The sequence below is a fragment of the Malaclemys terrapin genome, chromosome 4 (assembly GCF_027887155.1).
Source record: "Malaclemys terrapin pileata isolate rMalTer1 chromosome 4, rMalTer1.hap1, whole genome shotgun sequence".
In the NCBI taxonomy this organism is placed as follows: Eukaryota; Metazoa; Chordata; order Testudines; family Emydidae; genus Malaclemys; species Malaclemys terrapin.
In genome coordinates this window covers 138553700-138573674 of record NC_071508.1, presented here as the reverse complement: position 1 = coordinate 138573674, position 19975 = coordinate 138553700, and the positions used below count along the sequence as shown (strand labels likewise).

General features: G+C 44.7%; 1 protein-coding gene across 5 annotated transcripts in view; it reads right to left on the bottom strand.

Moving 5' to 3' along the window:
* PPP2R5E (protein phosphatase 2 regulatory subunit B'epsilon) overlaps positions 1-19975 on the bottom strand; it is a 112844-nt gene that overhangs the window by 4410 nt on the left and 88459 nt on the right. For 4 of the 5 annotated variants that reach the window (XM_054025633.1, XM_054025635.1, XM_054025636.1 and 1 more), the window contains 8 exons: positions 14379-14509; positions 14228-14287; positions 13484-13592; positions 12469-12522; positions 12315-12365; positions 10622-10741; positions 2633-2760; positions 150-251 (listed from right to left, as the gene is read on the bottom strand). In XM_054025633.1, coding sequence (XP_053881608.1) covers positions 150-251; positions 2633-2760; positions 10622-10741; positions 12315-12365; positions 12469-12522; positions 13484-13592; positions 14228-14287; positions 14379-14509 — 755 coding nt within the window. The remainder of the gene's footprint in view (positions 1-149; positions 252-2632; positions 2761-10621; positions 10742-12314; positions 12366-12468; positions 12523-13483; positions 13593-14227; positions 14288-14378; positions 14510-19975) is intronic. The other variant, XM_054025637.1, reaches the window with a different exon arrangement.

Here is a 19975-nt window from a genome sequence, read left to right as displayed (position 1 = left end):
TTGCAAGGAGAAGGCTAATGAGCATGCAGAAAAAAAAATGAGGCATTGCAATCAATTATGTGTGAAATTATGCAATCACAGCAGAATGTGAGGAAAAAATTAAACAGCAGGCCTTATGCACAGCTGACAAAAAAGCTTTAAAAAGTTACCGCTGACGATCTGACTTGTAAGTGGCTGTCAGCTCGTCAAACATGGTGCTGTTCATTTCCATAAATGCCTTCAACACATTGTAGACTAAAGCCACAATAGCCCTGTGAAATACAAAAAAGATAAGGAATCTATTAGTTTCAGTTGAAATTGAATAAGAACAAAAAATAATTTACACACTTTCCTGAACTTTTCTTATTGGAATTGCTGAACCTGACTCTAATCTCCTACTACACCTCTACCCCGATATAACGCGACCCGATATAACACAAATTCGGATATAACGCGGTAAAGCAGTGCTCTGGGGGGCGGGGCTGCGCACACCGGTGGATCAAAGCAAGTTCAATATAACGCAGTTTCACCTATAACGCGGTAAGATTTTTTGGCTCCTGAGGACAGCGTTATATCGAGGTAGAGGTGTAGTTATAGTGATGTAACTTTTTTTACTTCGGTGAAGTTACTCCTAATTAACATACTTATGTGAAGTGAGAATCAGGCTCTCATCACTTTTTATCATTTAAACGGCCAGAACAAATCCCCACCTATTACAGGTAACAACAGACAGTTAGCACATACAACTGCAGATACTTCACCAAGCAGTGCAGCAATTCTGAATGTAATCCCACGGTCCAAGTTGTTATTCTAGCAGACGTAATTAAAATCTAAACATCAAATGTGAATGATGCACAGGTTCAATAGATGCCTTTGAATAGAGTATGAATATCTCAAAGTAAAGAACCCAAGTATGAGAAATGTGAAAGATTCCCTTGGATTTGTACGTTTCATGATCATTTCACTTTAGTACATGTAAAAAGAAAACAAGTCCACTGGAAAAAGAAAAAATCTTTGAGGAAGAGTTGATAATTCTAAGAAACAAAACTTTACTTTATCACAAAGTTTTTAAAGTACAGGCCTGAATAAGGAGTGCAGCGTGCATGCTAAAAATGATCCCAGCATTAAATTTTGTGATGTGATTACTAAATGCTATCCACCAATCCCCAGACATGTTCTGTGACCCAGGTAGTAAATGGATGACATCTAATTATAACTGTACATATAATTAAATGTTTCCCTAGACCAGTGGTTTTCAAATTCTTTTTCCAGCAACCCAGTTGAAGAAAACTGTTGATGCCCGATACCCAACAGAGCTGGGGATGAGGGGTTTCGGGTATGGGAGGGGGCCTCAGGGCTGGGGCATGGGATTGGGGTGTGGGAGGGGGTCAGGACTCTGGGCTGGGGGTGCGGGTTCTGGGTTGGGACTGGGATGAGGGGATTGGGGTGCAGGAGACTCCAGGTTTGGGGGGGGCTCAGGGCTGGGGCAGGGGATTGGGGCGTAGGCTTACGTCCAGCAGCTCCTGGTCAGCGGCGCAGCTGGGATGCAGAGGCAGGCTTCCAGCCTGTCCTGGCACCACCAACCACACTGTGCCCTGGAGGCGGCCAGCAGCAAGTCCGGCTCCTGGGCGGAGGCGCACAGGCAGCTCCACACAGCTCTTGCCTGCAAGCACCATCCCCCCAACTCCCATTGGCCGAACCTGCTGCTGGCCATTTCTGGGACACAGCCTGGTGTCAGAACAGGTAGGGACTACTAGTTCTTACTGGCCAGCCACCAGGATCCCTGGGTGCTGAGCAAGGCGACTCAGTGCCTTGCATTCTGCAACCCAGTACTGGGTCGTGACCTGAATTTTGAAAACCACTGCCCTAGACTACTGTAAAAAACAAACAAAAAACCCAACAACAACAACAACAACAAAAAACCCAGATAAATAGGACAGGTACATCATCCTGATCGTGTCAAGATGAAAATGTCTTTTTTTAAGAGTGTACAGCAGCAGTAGAGTTTGAGAACGTAGGTTTTCTCTATTAGCAAATAACTTGGATCTCACTGTGAGCTAACTATTGATTAATAACGACTTAATAGCTGCCATTGTCTTTGAATACATTTATAAAAATAATCTACTGAAATGTGTGTGCACCTGCTAATGTTTAGAAAAATGCTGCTGCCACTGATTATATGACACCACTCAAAATATTATTATGTATCTACAGAGATGTATTAAGGTCAAGGGGTATGTCTGGGCCAATTTACAGTCAAACTTATCCTGTAAACCAGTTTATAGAAATGTATTGACAGAGCATTAGAAACGTTTGGTGCCTGGCATTTTTTCTTGGTAATTATACAAAAACAATAGAAATAAAATATTGTATTTATGATGAAAAAATAAATACAAAAGTTTAAAAAAATATTACATTAGCTGCCTGAACATATTTTGGAAATAAAACAATCTGCACTGCTGCTTTTATCCTACACAGTTCAGATTTTGCCTAATTCAGCTCTGGTTTAAATCCCATTGGCTTTCATAGAGTGGCATCTGTTTACATCAAGTCTGAATTTGGCGCTATTTCATGTTTTCTTTATCTGGAATTTCCAGGGTTGAATATATAGGTTTCAGCAAGGGGACAGATGAAAGATAATGCCAAAACTTACGGATTCCAGTGTTCTTTGGAAATCCTATAAAGACTGGAAAACATGATGGGAAGTATAACGTTGGAGTTCTCTTCTATCAAACTCATGATGTATTCATTATTCCAATAATACAGCGCCCTTTCTGCCACCTTTGATGGGGAGGGAGGAACAAAACCCATTAGGAGAAAATGAGTTATCTACAAATTTGTTATATTTTACAGAAAACATGCCACAAAACAAACAGCGTCAGAGTCAATCAATAGGTTATTAGTTTTTAAATGAAATTTTTATTTTATCCAGGGCATAACTTGCTTTAATGTAAGGTGGTCTTTTAAAGTAAATATAAAATAAATTTAAAACATGATTAATATTAAAATTAATGTGTAAGTATTCAGTGTCTGATTTCATTGTAATTTCTTATTTGGTGAAAGGTTACGTATGAACTAAAATCTATTTGGATCACTTTTATGGTCAGAGTCATACGCCCTGAACCCAGGGTAAGTGCAGAGTACCTGCTGCAGCTTGCTTCAAATCCTTGTCTCCCAGAGAAATCAAAGGGAGCCAAGAGTATGAAGTATCTCACAAGAGGTGCTTAACACTTGGCAGGATCAAAGCCCAGGGCAAGAGGGGGTTGGGCTAAGATGGCTTTAAACTAGGATTGCACCCTCCTGATTCTAGGCTACTCTAGGGGCTGGAGCAGTTGCTGGGATAATTCAGACTGCCCTGGGGGGCTGTCTGAGTTGCAGCAGCCTCCATGCCTACCCGGACAGGTAAGGAGAACTGCTCAGAATCACTGAAGCACTGCATCCTGTCACCCTGCCTCTAACATGCCCTTTCCCCCAACCCACCTTAGCCCTCCTTTACTTGAGATGCAAGTTTTGTGCTGTTATGTGAATGGACTCTAAGATAGGGTTACCATATTCAAACATTTAAAAAAGAGGACACTCCATGGGGCCCCGGTCCCGCCCCCGGCCCTGCCCCAACTCCGCCCCTTCCCTGCCCCCGGCCCCATCCCAACCCCACCCCTTCTCCCCCCCCATTCCAACCCCTTCCCCAAAGTCCCTGCCCCAACTCTGCCCCCTCCTCTGAGCACCCCGCATTCCCCCTCCTCCCTCCCACTCTTATCTTGGTTGGGGGTTGCTAAGTGCTTCCCTGCTCCCCACTCGCCCCGCAGCCCCTGCAGCCTCTATGCCCTTGCTTGCCTGCCCTGCTCCTCCTCACCCTGCAGCCTCTGCACCCCCCCGCCCCTGCAGCCTCTGTGCCCCCTGCTCCCCACTCGCCCTGCAGCCTCTGAACCCCCCCGCTCCTGCAGCCTCTGTGCCCCCTGCTCCCCACTCGCCCTGCAGCCTCTATGCCCCCTGCTCCCCACTCACCCTGCAGCCTCTACCCCCCCCCCCACTGCCGCCTGCCCTGCAGGCTCCATGTGGACTAAACACTTCCGGGCTGCTCTGTGGGGGAGGAAGGAGCGGGGGAGGGGGAGGGACTCTGGCTGCTAGAGGCCCTAGTGGCTGCGAGCGGCTTTCAATCTGGCCAGGCGTCCAATCAGCCGCGCCGCACTCCGCAGGAGGGGAAATAAGACGGTTACTCACCGTTGTAACTGTTGTTCTTCGAGATGTGTTGCTCATATCCATTCCATTAGGTGTGCGCGCGCCGCGTGCACGATCGTCGGAAGATTTTCTACCCTAGCAACACCGGCGGGTCGGCTGTGGAGACCCCTAGAGTGGCGCCTTCATGGCGCTGAATATATACCCCAGCCGACCCGGCGCCCCCTCAGTTCCTTCTTGCCGGCTACTCCGACAGTGGGGACGGGGGGCGGGTTTGGAATGGATATGAGCAACACATCTCGAAGAACAACAGTTACAACGGTGAGTAACCGTCTTTTCTTCTTCGAGTGCTTGCTCATATCCATTCCATTAGGTGACTCCCAAGCCCAACTTAGGTGGTGGGGTCGGAGTGAGACATTGCTGTGTGCAAAACCGCTGATCCGAATGCAGCATCGTCCCTGGACTGTTGCACTAGTGCATAGTGAGCTGAAAACGTGTGGACTGATGACCAAACCGCCGCTCTACAAATGTCCTGTATCGGAACATGTGCCAGGAAAGCAGTCGAGGAGGCTTGGGCCCTCGTGGAGTGAGCGGTGAGGTGCGGTGCTGAGACACCTGCCAGGTCATAGCAAGTCCGGATGCAAGACGTAATCCAGGAGGATAGGCGTTGTGAGGAGACCGGTGAGCCTTTCATTCGGTCGGCCACTGCAACGAAGAGTTGCGTCGTCTTTCTAAAGTGCTTTGTGCGGTCAATATAGAAGGCCAGGGCCCTTCGTACGTCCAGGGAATGCAAACGGTGGTCCTGGCGAGTAGCATGTGGTTTGGGATAAAAGACCGGGAGAAAGATGTCCTGGTTGATATGAAATGGAGAAACCACCTTAGGGAGAAAGGCAGGATGTGGACGAAGCTGCACTTTATCCTTATGGAAAACTGTATAAGGGGGCTCGGATGTAAGCGCCCTGAGTTCAGAAACGCGCCTTGCTGAGGTGATGGCTACGAGGAAGGCTGTCTTCCAGGATAGGTACAAAAGTGAACAGGTGGCTAGTGGTTCGAATGGAGGACCTGTGAGTTTGGAGAGAACCAGGTTGAGGTCCCACGTCGGGACAGGCTGACGCTGTTGTGGGTACGTCCGGTCTAAGCCCTTGAGGAATCTAACGACCATCAGGTTAGAGAATACCGAGGACGCGAGTTCCCCTGGGTGAAAGGCCGATATAGCGGCCAGGTGAACTCTAATTGAAGATATCGCCAACCCCTGCTGTTTTAGGGAGAGGAGATACTCCAAAATGAGAGGAATGGGTGCCTGCAACGGGGACGTGGCTCGTTGTTTGCACCAACAGGAGAACCGCTTCCACTTGGCCAGGTACGTGGTGCGTGTTGAGGGCTTCCTACTGCTCAGCAGAATCTGTTGGACAGAGTGCGAGCATTGCTGCTCTGCCTGGGTGAACCATGGAGCAGCCACGCCATGAGGTGGAGTGATTGCAGGTCGGGGTGACGCAGCCGGCCATGGTCCTGCGAGATGAGATCCGGACACAACGGAAGCGGGATCGGTGTCTGAACCGAGAGTTCCAACAATGTGGTGTACCAATGTTGTCTCGGCCACGCTGGAGCGACCAGAATTACCTGTGCCTGGTCTCTGCGCAATTTGAGCAGTACCTTGTGGACCAGAGGAAACGGAGGGAAGGCATAAAACAGGTGGTCTTTCCAGGGAAGGAGAAACGCATCCGAGAGGGAGCCCGGAGCTCGACCTTGTAGGGAGCAGAACACGTGGCACTTCCTGTTGTCTCGAGATGCAAACAGGTCTATCTGGGGAAACCCCCACTTCTGGAAGACGGAATGTATGATGTCCGGACGGATAGACCACTCGTGCGTCTGGAAGGACCTGCTGAGTCGGTCCGCTAGAGTGTTCTGGACTCCAGGGGAGGAACGATGCCGTGAGGTGGATTGAGTGGGCGATGCAGAAGTCCCACAGGCGAATGGCCTCTTGGCATAGAATTGACGAACGTGCTCCTCCTTGCTTGTTGATGTAAAACATGGCCGTGGTGTTGTCGATGAGAACTAACACACATCGGCCACGTAGGAAGTTGAGAAATGCCTGGCACGCCAGTCATACCGCCATCAGTTCCCGAACATTGATGTGCAGGGCTAGCTGGGGTGCAGTCCACAGGCCCTGGGTATGGTGTTCGTTGAGATGGGCGCCCCAACCCAGAGATGAAGCGTCTGTGACCAGGTGCAGAGAGGGTTGTGGGGCGTGAAATGGCATCCCCTCGCAGACCACATTGTGATCTAGCCACCAGGTGAGGGAGGTCAGGACCGAGATCGGGACCGTGACCACCATGTTCAGGCTGTCCCGATGTGGTCGGTATATTGACGACACCCAGGTCTGGAGTGGGCGAAGCCGAAGTCTGGCATGCCTGGTTACGTACGTGCAGGAGGCCATGTGACCCAGCAGGGTAAGGCACGACCTCACCGTGGTAGTTGGGAAGGCCTGGAGCCCTTGAATGAGGCTCGTGATGGTGCCAAATCGGTTGTCTGGCAGGATGGCTTGTGCACGTCTGGAGTCTAGAACTGCGCCGATGAATTCTATTCTCTGGGTAGGTTCTAGAGTGGATTTGTCCTTGTTGAGTAGGATGCCCAACTCGTTGAATGTGTGCCCTATTATGTGGACGTGAGCTCGAACTTGCTCTTTGGTGCGACCGCGTACCAGCCAGTCGTCTAGGTACGGGAACACCTGTATCCCTTGCCGACGAAGGTACGCTGCCACGACAGCCATACATTTCGTGAACACTCTTGGGGCCGAGGATAGGCCGAAGGGAAGGACTGCAAATTGGTAGTGCACCGCGTTTACCACGAATCGCAGGAAGCGTCTGTGAGGTGGGTAAATTGAGATGTGAAAGTATGCGTCTTTCATGTCGAGGGCGGCGAACCAGTCTCCAGGATCGAGGGAAGGGATAATGGCCCCCAAAGAGACCATGCGGAACTTCAACTTTACTACGAATTTGTTGAGTCCGCGCAAGTCCAAGATGGGCCGCAGACCTCCTTTGGACTTGGGGATCAGGAAGTAACGGGAATAAAATCCCCTGCCCCTTAACTCTATCGGAACCTCCTCTATGGCCCCCATGGCCAGGAGCGTAGAAACCTCCTGTATAAGAAGTTGCTCGTGAGAAGGGTCCCTGAAGAGGGACGGGGAAGGGGGGGTGGGAGGGGGGGATAGAAGAAAACTGGATAGCGTATCCCCTCTCCACCGTGCGGAGGACCCAACAGTCCGAAGTTATAAGGGACCAAGCGCGGTGGAAGTGGGAGAGACGATCCTGAAAGGAGGGGGCTGGATCCTGGGGGATGACTGGGGCGCCGTCCTCGACCGCACCTTCAAAAGTTCTGTCTAGGACCTGAAGGTGGTCTTGGTGGCCCCTGGTTCTGACCGGGTTGAGGGCCAGCCCATCTTCTCCTACCACCTCGCCCTCGCCTCCGGGCCGAGTCTTGTCTCTGACGAGGCGGGGGGGGGGGGGGGGGGTAGAAGCGCTGAGGCTGCGGCCTAAATGGTCTGCGCTGAGGGCCCACAACATGCATCCCCAGGGAGCGCATGATTGTTCTCGAGTCCTTGAGGCTCTGCAGGCGAGAGTCTGTCTTGTCTGAGAACAATCCATGTCCCTCAAAGGGCAGATCCTGTAGGGTTTGCTGCAGCTCCGGAGGCAAACCCGAAACCTGAAGCCAGGAGATCCTGCGCATAGCGATACCCGAAGCCAGGGTCCTCGCAGCTGAGTCTGCTATGTCCAAGGAGGCCTGCAAGGAGGTCCGAGCCACCTTCTTGCCCTCCTCTACCATGGCTCCAAACTCTTCCCTGGACTCCTGGGGAATCAACTCCTTAAACTTCCCCATAGAGTTCCAGGAGTTAAAATTGTAGCGGCTCAATAGCGCCTGTTGGTTCGCCGCTCTAAGTTGCAGCCCTCCGGCTGAGTAAACCTTACGGCCAAACAAATCGAGCCGCTTAGCCTCTTTTGATTTAGGCGCTGCAGCCTGCTGGCCGTGGCGCTCTCGTGCGTTCACTGATTCCACCACCAGTGAACACGGTTGGGGGTGGGTATACAAGTACCCGTAGTCCTTAGACGGGACAAAGTATTTCCTTTCCACCCCTCTCGCTGTGGGTGGGATAGAGGCAGGAGTTTGCCATATCGTATCCGCATTCGTTTGAATCGTGCGGATCAGGGGTAACGCCACCCTCGATGGGGCATCCGCTCCAAGGATATTCACGATCGGGTCGTGCACCTCCACTATCTCCTCCGCCTGCAGGTCCATATTACGGGACATCCTGCGCAGAAGATCCTGGTGAGCCCGAAGATCTATTGGAGGTGGGCCTGTGCACGATGTGCCCGCCACTGCCTCATCCGGAGAAGAAGAGGAAGATGCCTCCGGTGGAACAGGATCCAAGGGCTGGTCCTGGTCTCCCTGTTCCTGGGCTGGAGCATCACCTGTGCCTGGGTCCAGGGCGTCAGGTGGTGCGGACCCAGAAGCCTCCATGCCCCCTGGCGGAGGCCGAGAAATGGTGGACTCCGGGGCCCCTCTGATGGAGTGACCGGAGCGAGAGGTCGAAGCAATTGGAGCCCCTTGCGCCTGATGGTACGCCCACGGGGTCCAAAACGACCAGTGAGATGGGCCATGAGAATGGTCCCCTGTCGTGTCCTGCCAATGTCCCAAGTCCTGTTCCTCGGCTTGCCCCTGAGGGGGGTATGCCGATCTCGAGAGGTCCTCCGAGGAGTGGGACACCGATCTCGATGGCCACGGCGGTGCCGAGAGCGTCGAGACGATTCCCATTGGCTGCGGTGCCGCACGGTGCCGGTCCGGAGATGATCTATCTCTACGCGGTGCCGGCGATCGGTGCCGGGACCGCGACCGGTGCCGATGACCTCGTCGGTGCCGGGAGTCGGCGGTGCCGAGACGTAGAGCGGTGCCGCGAAGAAGATCTTGGCCGCGAGTACGACCGGTGCCGAGGCGATATTCGGTGCCGGGACTGCGAGCGGCGTGGGGACCTGCTTCGGGACCTGGACCGGTGCCGAGGTTCCAGCCCTTGCGATGGAGGGCGCATCAAGGCAGGTTTCCCCCTCGACTGGACCGGGCGAGTCAACGGTGCAGTCGGTGCCGGTGGTTGAGGCGGTGCCGGCTCCGTGAGAGCTATTAAGTCTCTCGCCGCCGCGAAGGTCTCTGGAGTCGACGGGAGGCACTGTATCACCGCCGGTCTCGGTGGAGACGCTATCTGCACCGGACTCAACGGCCTCGGCGCCGGAGTCGACGGTGCTGGAGGCACCTGTTTCCGGTGCTCCACCGGCGGACGCGGCTCTACCCCCGGCACTGGGGGAGCCGGCGTCTTCGGCACGGATGTCCCCGTCTTATGGGCTTTTTTATGCCCCGGGGATAATGACCGGCGCCGAGGCACTGCTTGCGGTGCCGACGAGGTCCGGTGCCGGGGAGGCTTGTCTGACGCCACTCGCGTGGTCGTCATAGCCGGTGCCGCCGGGGCACTGCGCACCGAGGTGCTAGGTGCCGGGGCCTGACTTGTAGATGGAGCGTCCGGACTAAGTGCCGCCTCCATCAGGAGTTGCCGGAGCCGAAAGTCCCGCTCCTTCTTGGTCCTTGGTCTGAAGGCCTTACAGATCTTGCACTTATCTGTTTGATGGGACTCTCCCAGGCACTTCAGACAGGAGTCGTGCGGGTCGCTCGTGGGCATAGGCTTAGCGCAGGAGGCGCACTGCTTGAAGCCGGGAGCGTTGGGCATGAGCCCGGCCCCGCGGCCGGGGGAGACGACCCCTTTAATCCCCTGAACTACTTAGAACAACTAGAACAACTTTTAAACTATTTAACTATAAACACTAGAACTATAACTATAACTATAACTGTGATACAACAAACTAAGCTAGGGAGAGTGGAGAACAGCTAAGCAGCGCTCCACAGTTCCAACGACCGTCAGGGGCGGTAAGAAGGAACTGAGGGGGCGCCGGGTCGGCTGGGGTATATATTCAGCGCCATGAAGGCGCCACTCTAGGGGGCTCCACAGCCGACCCGCCGGTGTTGCTAGGGTAGAAAATCTTCCGACGATCGTGCACGCGGCGCGCGCACACCTAATGGAATGGATATGAGCAAGCACTCGAAGAAGAACCCGGACATTTCTACTTAATTAGAAATCCCCCCCGGACGGCCATTTAAGGCTGAAAAAGCCGGACATGTCCGGGGAAACCCAGACGGATGGTAACCCTACTCTAAGATCTCACCCTTGGAGTCTCATCTTTTTTCTATTTCAATCTTCCCTGAGTGTAGGTACTGCTACTGTAACAAACCCGTCCATGGATATACAAATAGTAAATATGTTCTAATCAGTACAATGCAAACTCAGCATTTAGGCATTCGTTTTGTATATTCACAAGATCTTAGAAACTATATTCCTGTTTTAAAAAAAAAATGTACTTGTATTACTGACCTGAAAGTGAGGACTAGAAACACACTTGGCAATTTGTTTAAATAAAGGTTCCTGAATTTTGACAAATTGTGAAGGTTCAATCACATCCAAGATCTCCTCCAGCTCCCCAAGGAACATGACCTAGACACAAGTAATTGTTAAATTCAGAACTCCTCAACTCTTGTATTTGCAATTTATCGGCTAAGTTTTCAAACAGCTCTCAACCCATCCTCTAATTCTACAGGCACAAACAACAGAATGTAGTCATCCTCTTTATTTACTGATGAAGTCAGATAGTTAAGGTATCTAAATTTCAGGATTTGCCCCCACAATTAACAGCAGGTGGGGAACAAGTTTTCAAAATGTTGCACTTTAAGACTAAACACAATTATTAGCTCAGTGGTTTGAACATTGGCCTGCTAAACCCAGGGTTGTGAGTTCAATCCTTGAGGAGGGAATTGGGGTTTAAAAAAAAAAAATCTGTCTGGGGATTTGTCCTGCTTTGAGCAGGGGGTTGGACTAGATGATCTCCTGAGGTCCCCTCCAACCCTGATATTCTATGAAACAACGGGAACCAGTTTTTGTAGCTCCTTCGCAATGAACTTAGAGCTAACCATAGTTGTATTCATACAGAAATAGGTATGTTTCTGTAGGTTACAAGTGCTATAACCCCCCACAATTTAGGCCCTAATCCTGCACACACCTTTCATATCCATATGACATATTTGTTCCTCTGGGGACAGGGAGGTTCAAATGACTCTGAAGTGCTGAGGGATTTGTGAAACAGTAATGGGTGCAAAGTGGGAGAGTGAACATAAGTAAGAGGGAGAAGACAAGACTACATTCGAATCATGGTTAAAAAATCTTTGACCTGCAAGGTGTTGAACATCCTCAACTTCTATTAGCTTCCATTCTCAGCATCTCCTAGTATTAAATCCCAAACTGAGTGATTAATTCTATACTCAGTAGTTCCTGGATCTTGCCTCTGATCTATTATTATTTGCTGAACACCAACACATGCTTAGTGTTCTATTTACAGCTTATAATGCATGGTCTTTGCCCTAAGGAATTTACAGATGACACTGTGCACCTGGGGTGAATTCCTGGTCCCAGTGAACACAATGGCAAAACTCTCATTGACTTCAATGGGCCAGGATTTTACCCTGGTAATTAAAGGATCCATCTTTAATTGCTTGTCTTTGGGGACCAATTTTCAAACAAAGATGCTCTTGTTGTGCCCATAAATATCAGTGTGTAAACTCAGATTTGCAAAATCAGGTAATCATGCAACTAATTGCCAATCTATGTTAGAAGCTAAAAATACCTCTAGCCCACCTCTGAAAATGTAGGCTTGACACAAACTGCTGCAATTTCTAATATAATTTTCCACATAATTCCGCAACATTCACTTTTGCTCTCTTTACATGAAGGGTCACTCCCTTGTGAAAGAACACTTATATTGGCATACTACAATATAATGCTTAACTTGCCAACAGAGATGATAACTATCATCAGCTTAACACCTCTCTTTATTGTCAAAATTATGTCCAACACAGGACAGTCTGAACACAAAAATCCACAATAGCATTTAAGAGTTGTCTATAGTATTTACCTGAAACTCTCTGGATGTTCCTGGGAGAAAAGTATCTTTAACATTTATCTGTAGAACTATCAAACTTCTTTACTGAAGTCTTAACAGCAACATAGAACTTACCTCTTTCTGACTGCAGGTTTTCGGCCAGAATTTCATTAAACCTCTAATGACCTGAATTACAAATAAGAAAGCAAATTTTACATAAAATTTTACAATTTCACAGCTGGGAAATCTGGATGTTTAAGATATATTAAAAAAAAACAAAAATATTTACTGGCTCTGTGAGTGAAGGATCTTTCTCCAGAAACTGTACTATACAATATGCCAGCTGTGAAGGGGAAAAAAATATATACACATGAAATTATGACATTTTTACTGAGAACTCAAAAGACATGTTCAGTATTAAAAAGAACAGAGAATCAGAACAGTTCATTATGCATCTTATTCTAAATTGTAAATCCTATTTTAAACCGTGAGTCAGGGGAATTTGCAACTGCATCCAAGCTGCAGTTAACAGCAAAGAACAAAGAAACAAACAAAAAGTGAAGAAAGAATACGTCCAAGTACATTTTGAAACCATTTGAACTTTATGGGTTCCAACTGTACTCATGTAAGCAACATTTTGAAAGGCTCATTGTTCCGCGAATGTATTTCTTTTTCACTTTTGGCAGCATCAGCATCACGACGACTTACATGAGATGAGCCAACACGGCCAAAAATTGGCATAAAAGACTAAGAAAACGAGGCCAGAGTGCAGAAATTAGGATCGATTTAGAGCCAAAGTGCAGAGAGGGTGAGTGTGTAAAGAATTACCAAGATAAAAAGACTAGACAGATGAGTAAAGAATTACCAAGATAGAAAGACTAGACAGATGACAGTGCAAGAGACAAAAACAACTGAGACCTCTCTGGCTGCAGAATCAGGGCCTGGATGAGTGGGGAAGACAGCTCATTAGAGGGGGAAGAAAGATTGGGAGCCTGAAGAAAGCCTACAGAGTTTCAGTGCTAGACAATATCTTACAGGTATATAAAGGTTATCTGAAACCCAGAGATCTATTTATATATATCTAAATCTAGCTATACATTCCACCAGATTTATTCTACAAAATGCATTAAGTCTACCAAATACTTATCGGTTTCATTTTTATTCCACATGACAAAAGTTTTCTGCGGGTTTTTTTTTTTTTTTTTTCATTTAGAAGATTTTTTTGGCTAAGCAAAAGATTTCCAAAGCAATCAAGCATACTGTTTTGTTTTAACCAAGCAGAAAATGTTTTTTATAATTTCTACCTGTGCATGGAAGAGTGATAAACTCCTGACAGTATGTAAAGGAATCAGCACCTTCACCAGAAACTGTTTATGCTCTGCTTTAAGAGGTAAAGCAAAACCATTGATAATACTAGAAATAAGAAAAGAAACATTGATTAGCGACATCACAGAAAATTTACTTGTGGTCTGAACAAGTAGTTTTTATCAAAGTAAAGTAATTACACAAGACAGACTGACTGCAGGTATTATCCTAATATGTGCTGAACCTTTGCACTAGCCACTGTTCAAGGTACAGTTCATTCTAGTCATTGCTATATAGTAGTTACGCTCTGACATGAGAATAACTACGTGATCAGTCATATCGTTTTGTTGCCTAATATGTATGACCTTACCTATTTGGTTGGTAAATTAATGAGTTTAAGGTGCTCTTTGGTAACTGACAGTTGAACTAACTACAATTAGACTGATTAGCAACACACTGAAACCAACACACTAATAACTGTTTAGTGTGCTCAAACAAAATTTGCAATGTACAAGTCAGAATGAAGTGCACAAGGACCAATGTAAGAAAGGATTGTACTTTGTAATGTGCACACAATAAAATCCTCTTTGCAAAGAGGTATGCTAAAACTTAATCTGTGCTTAAAGTTAAGCACATGCACAAGTCTGTTTTCAGGATCAGAGCTTAGGGTTATATTTTTCATTGACCCCTGAAATTTTCAGCATAGCTGCCTGAGATGGCTTATTATATAAAGGTTCATTTACCTTCCTAATATTTCCAGCAGTTCAGCTACACCATTGAAGTGTTCAGTTTCATAAACAAACCTATCAAATAAAGTTAAAAATTTTTAATAAATAAATATTTAGTTTCTCAAAACATTTATAACCCAACAACTGTTTCCCCCCCAAAACTTACCGTAGAAAAATATTGTTAATCTGTTTTCGGATAAATGCTCTAAGACCAAGAAATTTGCCGTAAATTCTGTGTAAGACCGTTTTTAGGTAGTCTCGTTCTCGAGGGTCTTCACTGTCAAACAGCTCCAAAAGCTATTGTAAAAGAAAACGTAATTTAAGAATCAGATGACTCATAAGAAATGTGAATTGGCTTTATTTTAAAAATCTTATACAGTTTACATACAATGAGCTAGATTGCATATGTGTGAGGGCACACAACTGTCACAAAAATTTGTTGCCTTCATTCTTAACAAAAATAAAATAAATACACAATAAAAACTCTGTATTAAAAGAATTAAAATCTAAATAAATTAAAATAAAACTTTTGACAAATACAGAAACTGAAAAGGAGCTAATTAAACTCAAAAGGAGTCAACATAAAGATGAGGTATTCAGTCAACTGTGTGAATACCAGCCAATGCACTCTGTAGAAAATGTATTGTGGAGTGTTTATAACTCAAGTTGCCACAGTCGAGCCTGTAAATATATGAAAGCATTTATCAATTATTCCAATGCTTTCTTGTTAAGCAGAGGACTTGGACTGGTGACATTCCAGAGATGGTAAAAAAAAAAAAAAAAAAAAAGTTTAGTTGCAAAATATGAATACCAATTCATTAACACAGTCATGTCAATTTAATGCCCAAAATCTTTAAGGGCCTGAACTGAGACAGGCATACACTGTACATATATGTAATGCATGACTTTTGAGCCCACTTGTGTTTTATGAACACTACCAATTCTCTCAAGTTGTTTTTTCTATTTTTAATTAAATTTCAAACCTTTTAAAGAAACAGTTTGACTAGTGTCTGGTTGGGGCTTTAAATATTATCCTCTAAGGAAGAGCTTCCCTTTCCCTATTGCTTCCATCACCTCTCCTACATGCATCACTCCCACCACCCACAGCTGTTTACGGTTCTGTATGTATACTTTATCTTATGTTGATTTCACAGTGGTTGCACTTAAAAAGTTTCTTTGATTCTACAATCTATCGGTTTGAGAGATAATCTCAGTGCTTAATATGGGGAATACCAATAAAACTGGTGAGCTCTCACAAATCAGAGATTTTTTTTTTTTTCCAAGTGCACCTATGGTATGCTCCTTGTTGCTGTGACCTTGTTTTTCTTAATTGTGTCTAAAATGTCACACCACCACCTTTGATCTGAACAACAATAACTACAATAATAATAAATATGTGCAGATATAGCAGTGTTACAGACAATGTATAGTTAGTGGAGGGAAAAATCTAATAAAATGTAATATTTACATTATAGAAAATAGTAATCTAAAAATAATTAAAGAAATTGTATAATTGGGCTCCTGACTTTAGTCAGCCACAAGAAATTGCAGACACTATCAAAAGTTCTCTAAAAAAGGAAAAGGCAAATCACTGTTTAAATAGATCCTTTTCAGCTGTTCAGTGAATATTAATTAACATATGGTTTTAGGGCAAGTTACTGTATAGAAGGAAAAAACAGCACAATCATATTATCATTGGCAAAAAAACATTAAACTCTGACCTCAGGAGTATAATATTCTTATTTTTAAGAAGACATATCTCAGCGGATAGTGGAAGCTAAAACACGACAACAGTGTGTTGTCAAAACAAAGTGGAGGGGGGGGGGACCTACCAAGGTAAGCTATAGAGTGAAAAGAAAAATAATTCAATATGACAATTCAAAACACACTTCAGAACATAGGAAAGGCTTCCAGAAGAAAGCAAGTGTTTAGAGCCTTGGCAATTGAAATCATCTGCTCTGACCGTACTAGACAGGGGATTTGGAGTGAAATAAAAAAAAATAGATAAGGAAATCTAAAAGTGACAAAAATAAATAAAGCAGTGTATTGTTGACAACTAGGAGGAGTTGTCTGCCATTTGTACAAAATACAAAGACTGTTCTCCAAAGAGCTGTGTCTGTTAATCAAAAGCTACCAGTGGAAACAAAACATTAATTAGAATGGTAGAAAACAAATTCAAATTGCCTTAGATTTACTGAATAGTTACTTGTGTTTGAGAGTACTGTACTTATTAACTGTCCCTTCAATATAAAAACTTTAGTTACTTGGGCCCAGATTTTTAAAGGTATTTCAGAATTGCTTCACTCAGCATTGCAACGCCTAACTGATTTAGGAGCCTAAATCTCATTTTCTTAAATGAGTTAGGCACCTAGGAGTCCAAATCCCATCAACTATTAATGGAATTTTGGCTTTTAAGTGCCAAAATCACGTTTGAGAGTGATATTTAGGCTCCTAAATCAGTTTGGCTTTGCAACATGAGCTCAGGAATGCCTAAATACCTTTAAAAATCTGGACCCTGATCACATAATACTTGTAATTCAAGGCTCTAATCCTGTAAAGAGATGCATACGTGCAGGTCACTTTGCCTGGACAGAGACTAAACATTGATAGGGCTCTGCACAGGGATCACCCTGCAACTATCTTTGCAGGATTGGGGTCTTTTATGACAGATGCTTGTAATGAGATGACTCACCATTAATTTACATGTTCCTACGGAACTAAAATATTAAAGTCTGGTATACTCGATCATTATAAATAGCTGAATATAACCCCCATCCTACACACACACACAAAAATCACAACTTTAAACAATTTTTACAATCAAAGGTCAACAACAGATAAGCCAATCTTATCAGATTTCAATTAGGTGTCTTTTTAAGATAGCATCTTGATTTTTAGTTTACATATTTGATATGGACTGCCTTTTATCCAGAACACCCTCCGCCCCCAAATTTGTAATTTGACACTTCTCTCATAGTGATGGAAGGTTCTAACAATTTTAAAATAATATTGCTCCTCTTTTACAAGGCAAACACCGCATGTATCAAATCTCTTAACTGTAGAAATTAAGGTAATCTGAATCATCAATTCTAATGATCAGATTTCAGATGAGTGGAAACAAGTATGTCACAGGCCCCATTTCATAGTCACATACAGCTGGAAAGGTGGACTGATATAAGTAGTAAAATAATAATTTTTTCGATAATCTTAGTGATGTGTGTTCAATATTGCAGATTCCCCATGACCCCAGACTCTTGTACTTGCACTGATTTCATTCTATTCTATACTACGTAAGTTCTTGTACTGCCATCATCACTGTAATATCTGAGTGCCTTCCACTAGCACATTATAAAAAGTGACTAACAACTGTCACATGAGGTTCATTCTCTGTCTCAACCTTTCCTCAAGGGGAAAACTGTACGTGCAAAGTAGTAGTATGTTTTGGCAGATTTTTTGCTCTGTGTTTACATAAAAGAAGGAGTGCATCTTGCAGTTAGAATGAAAGGTGGTGAGGTCTGTGACAGTCTTTAATTTGTGGGAGTTTGTTCCACAGTCTTAGACTGGCCACTGCAAAAATTCTGTCTCCTGCACAGGTGAGCTTTACCCTAGTCGCATAATTGCCATCATAGTCCTGAACACCTTTATGGGTGAAGGCTGTTTTACTGTAACTTCTCTTATCTCTATGGCACCTGTTTCACTATTTATTCTGCATCGACATATTGCACATTTTCTTTTCAACAACGATCACGGCATTCTCCTTGTACAATTCAGGGTATAAAAGAGAGTGAAGATAGGTACATGTTCAAGACCTGTGGTTTAGAACATTCAAGTCTGTGACAGATGCATGAGAGCTTCCTAACTGTTTTACGGCTTTGGATAGTTTCATAGCTTGTGATGATTAATACAGTATTCCCTGCATTGAGGGTTATGAAATAGCAATTTAATGAGGGAAATTATGAGTTTTGTCAGCTGCCCTAGAGAGGTTATACACAAAATCACTATGTTGAATTAGTTCTGCCCTAAAAGAAAAAAACAAAACCCCACCAAATTACACATACATAAATAACTGCCTTCCCTTCCAAAAAATTCTGAATATCAGCTAAGGTAGAAAATAGCTGGAAATGTTGCAGATACAACAGGATTTTAACTTTTTGATTGCGAATTGGTTGTACAGGCAAAATGTTTAGATTTTCAGTTTCATTGCACATATTCTCTTGGGAAACGTTGTTTAGGCTTGTCAGTATCAATTTCAATTACAGGGCTCAAAACATAGTAAAAAGACATATTCTGATATATGATGTCCAATTTGTCTTTAGGTTTTAACAAAATAAAGGGTTATTTTTACGGACAGGTTGAATGATTTCCATAATTTGCATGATTATTATGATACCTTTATACTAATTATAACTAGAAATGTGAAGTACAAATTGCTAAAGAGATACCTAGAGCAGAACATATGGGTATGGGATACTTAATTGTTGTCTCTTAGCAACCTCTGCCTTACATTTCAGAATAGAGGTAAGCCATCTTTTGAAATGAAATGTTACTCTCTAAACATCCAATGACACAGCACTAGGTTTGTAAATACTGTACATATAAAAAGTGACTGGTATTTTTCTCATTCTGAAATTAAAGCCATTCCTCACTAGGACTAACTTAATTAAAGTTTCTCAAATTTTAAAAACAAATTCAACAATGAAAACATAAGTAAAAGAATGTCATAGGTTAAAATTACCATGGAACAATATTTATTGAACAGGTTGAATTTTATAAAAGTTTCAGTTGCTGTCTAGTATAAATGTCTTACAGTAATCTAATAAATCCTTATAAAGTTATAATTCTAAAACCAAACTGACCTTAAATATACGATTGTAAGTGCAATATGGCTTTAATAGGCCAGTCAATTTTAAATGCGAAATTTACTTTTTACAAATTGAGGCCTACTTGTGATTTAGACAAAACATTCATTTGAATTAATACTCATTCTATCTAAAAAAGGTACACAGCTATTTTTAAGAAGTCTATCACCTAAACCACACGGCAAGAATAATCTGATTCTCAACAGGCATTGTGATATACTGTCTCATATATATTTAAATGTGTACTATATCTCGTTTTAAAGTCCCTCTCCTAATAGTTACCACTCTTTCATTCGGTATACCATTATGGATGACCAGACGCCGAAACCCTTCTTTTGATCCACATTCGTACCCTATTGCAACATTATGTAAGGCTGACAAGGGTGAGTGTCCCGAGGAAGAAGCATGAAGGATAAGCATACCTAGAATGCTGGGTAAGGGTAGAAACATACAACAAGAGTACAGAAGCAATGTTTCTCTAAAATGAAGAGTAGGGCACCAGGATTCTCTCCACAATGATTTGGCTAGGTCTGAAGGGAAAAGAAGTGAACAGTCGTCTCATATCAAATATCCCCTAAAGAAAGCCTTGAAGCAGAGCCTCACCTCCTCTGAGAATTTCTGAAGAGATATTAAAGTTTTGTAGCAATATGTGATTTAAAATACCCCTACCCCACAGTCTTTCAGAGTGACCTTCTTAGAGTTTGCTAAGGAATGGAGATGGGAATAATTGCTGCTGTGATGAAGTCTCCATTCTCTCCAGGAGACTCCCCTACCTAAAAGGGGGAGGGGGGGGGAGAAAGGGAATGAAGAATGATGCTTTTTTTGGCCCTGGGGTGGAAGAAACTATTGTGGGGGTTAGGGGAAGAAAGGGCTCTCTTGGGAAGCTTTTTCGGAGAATCCTTCC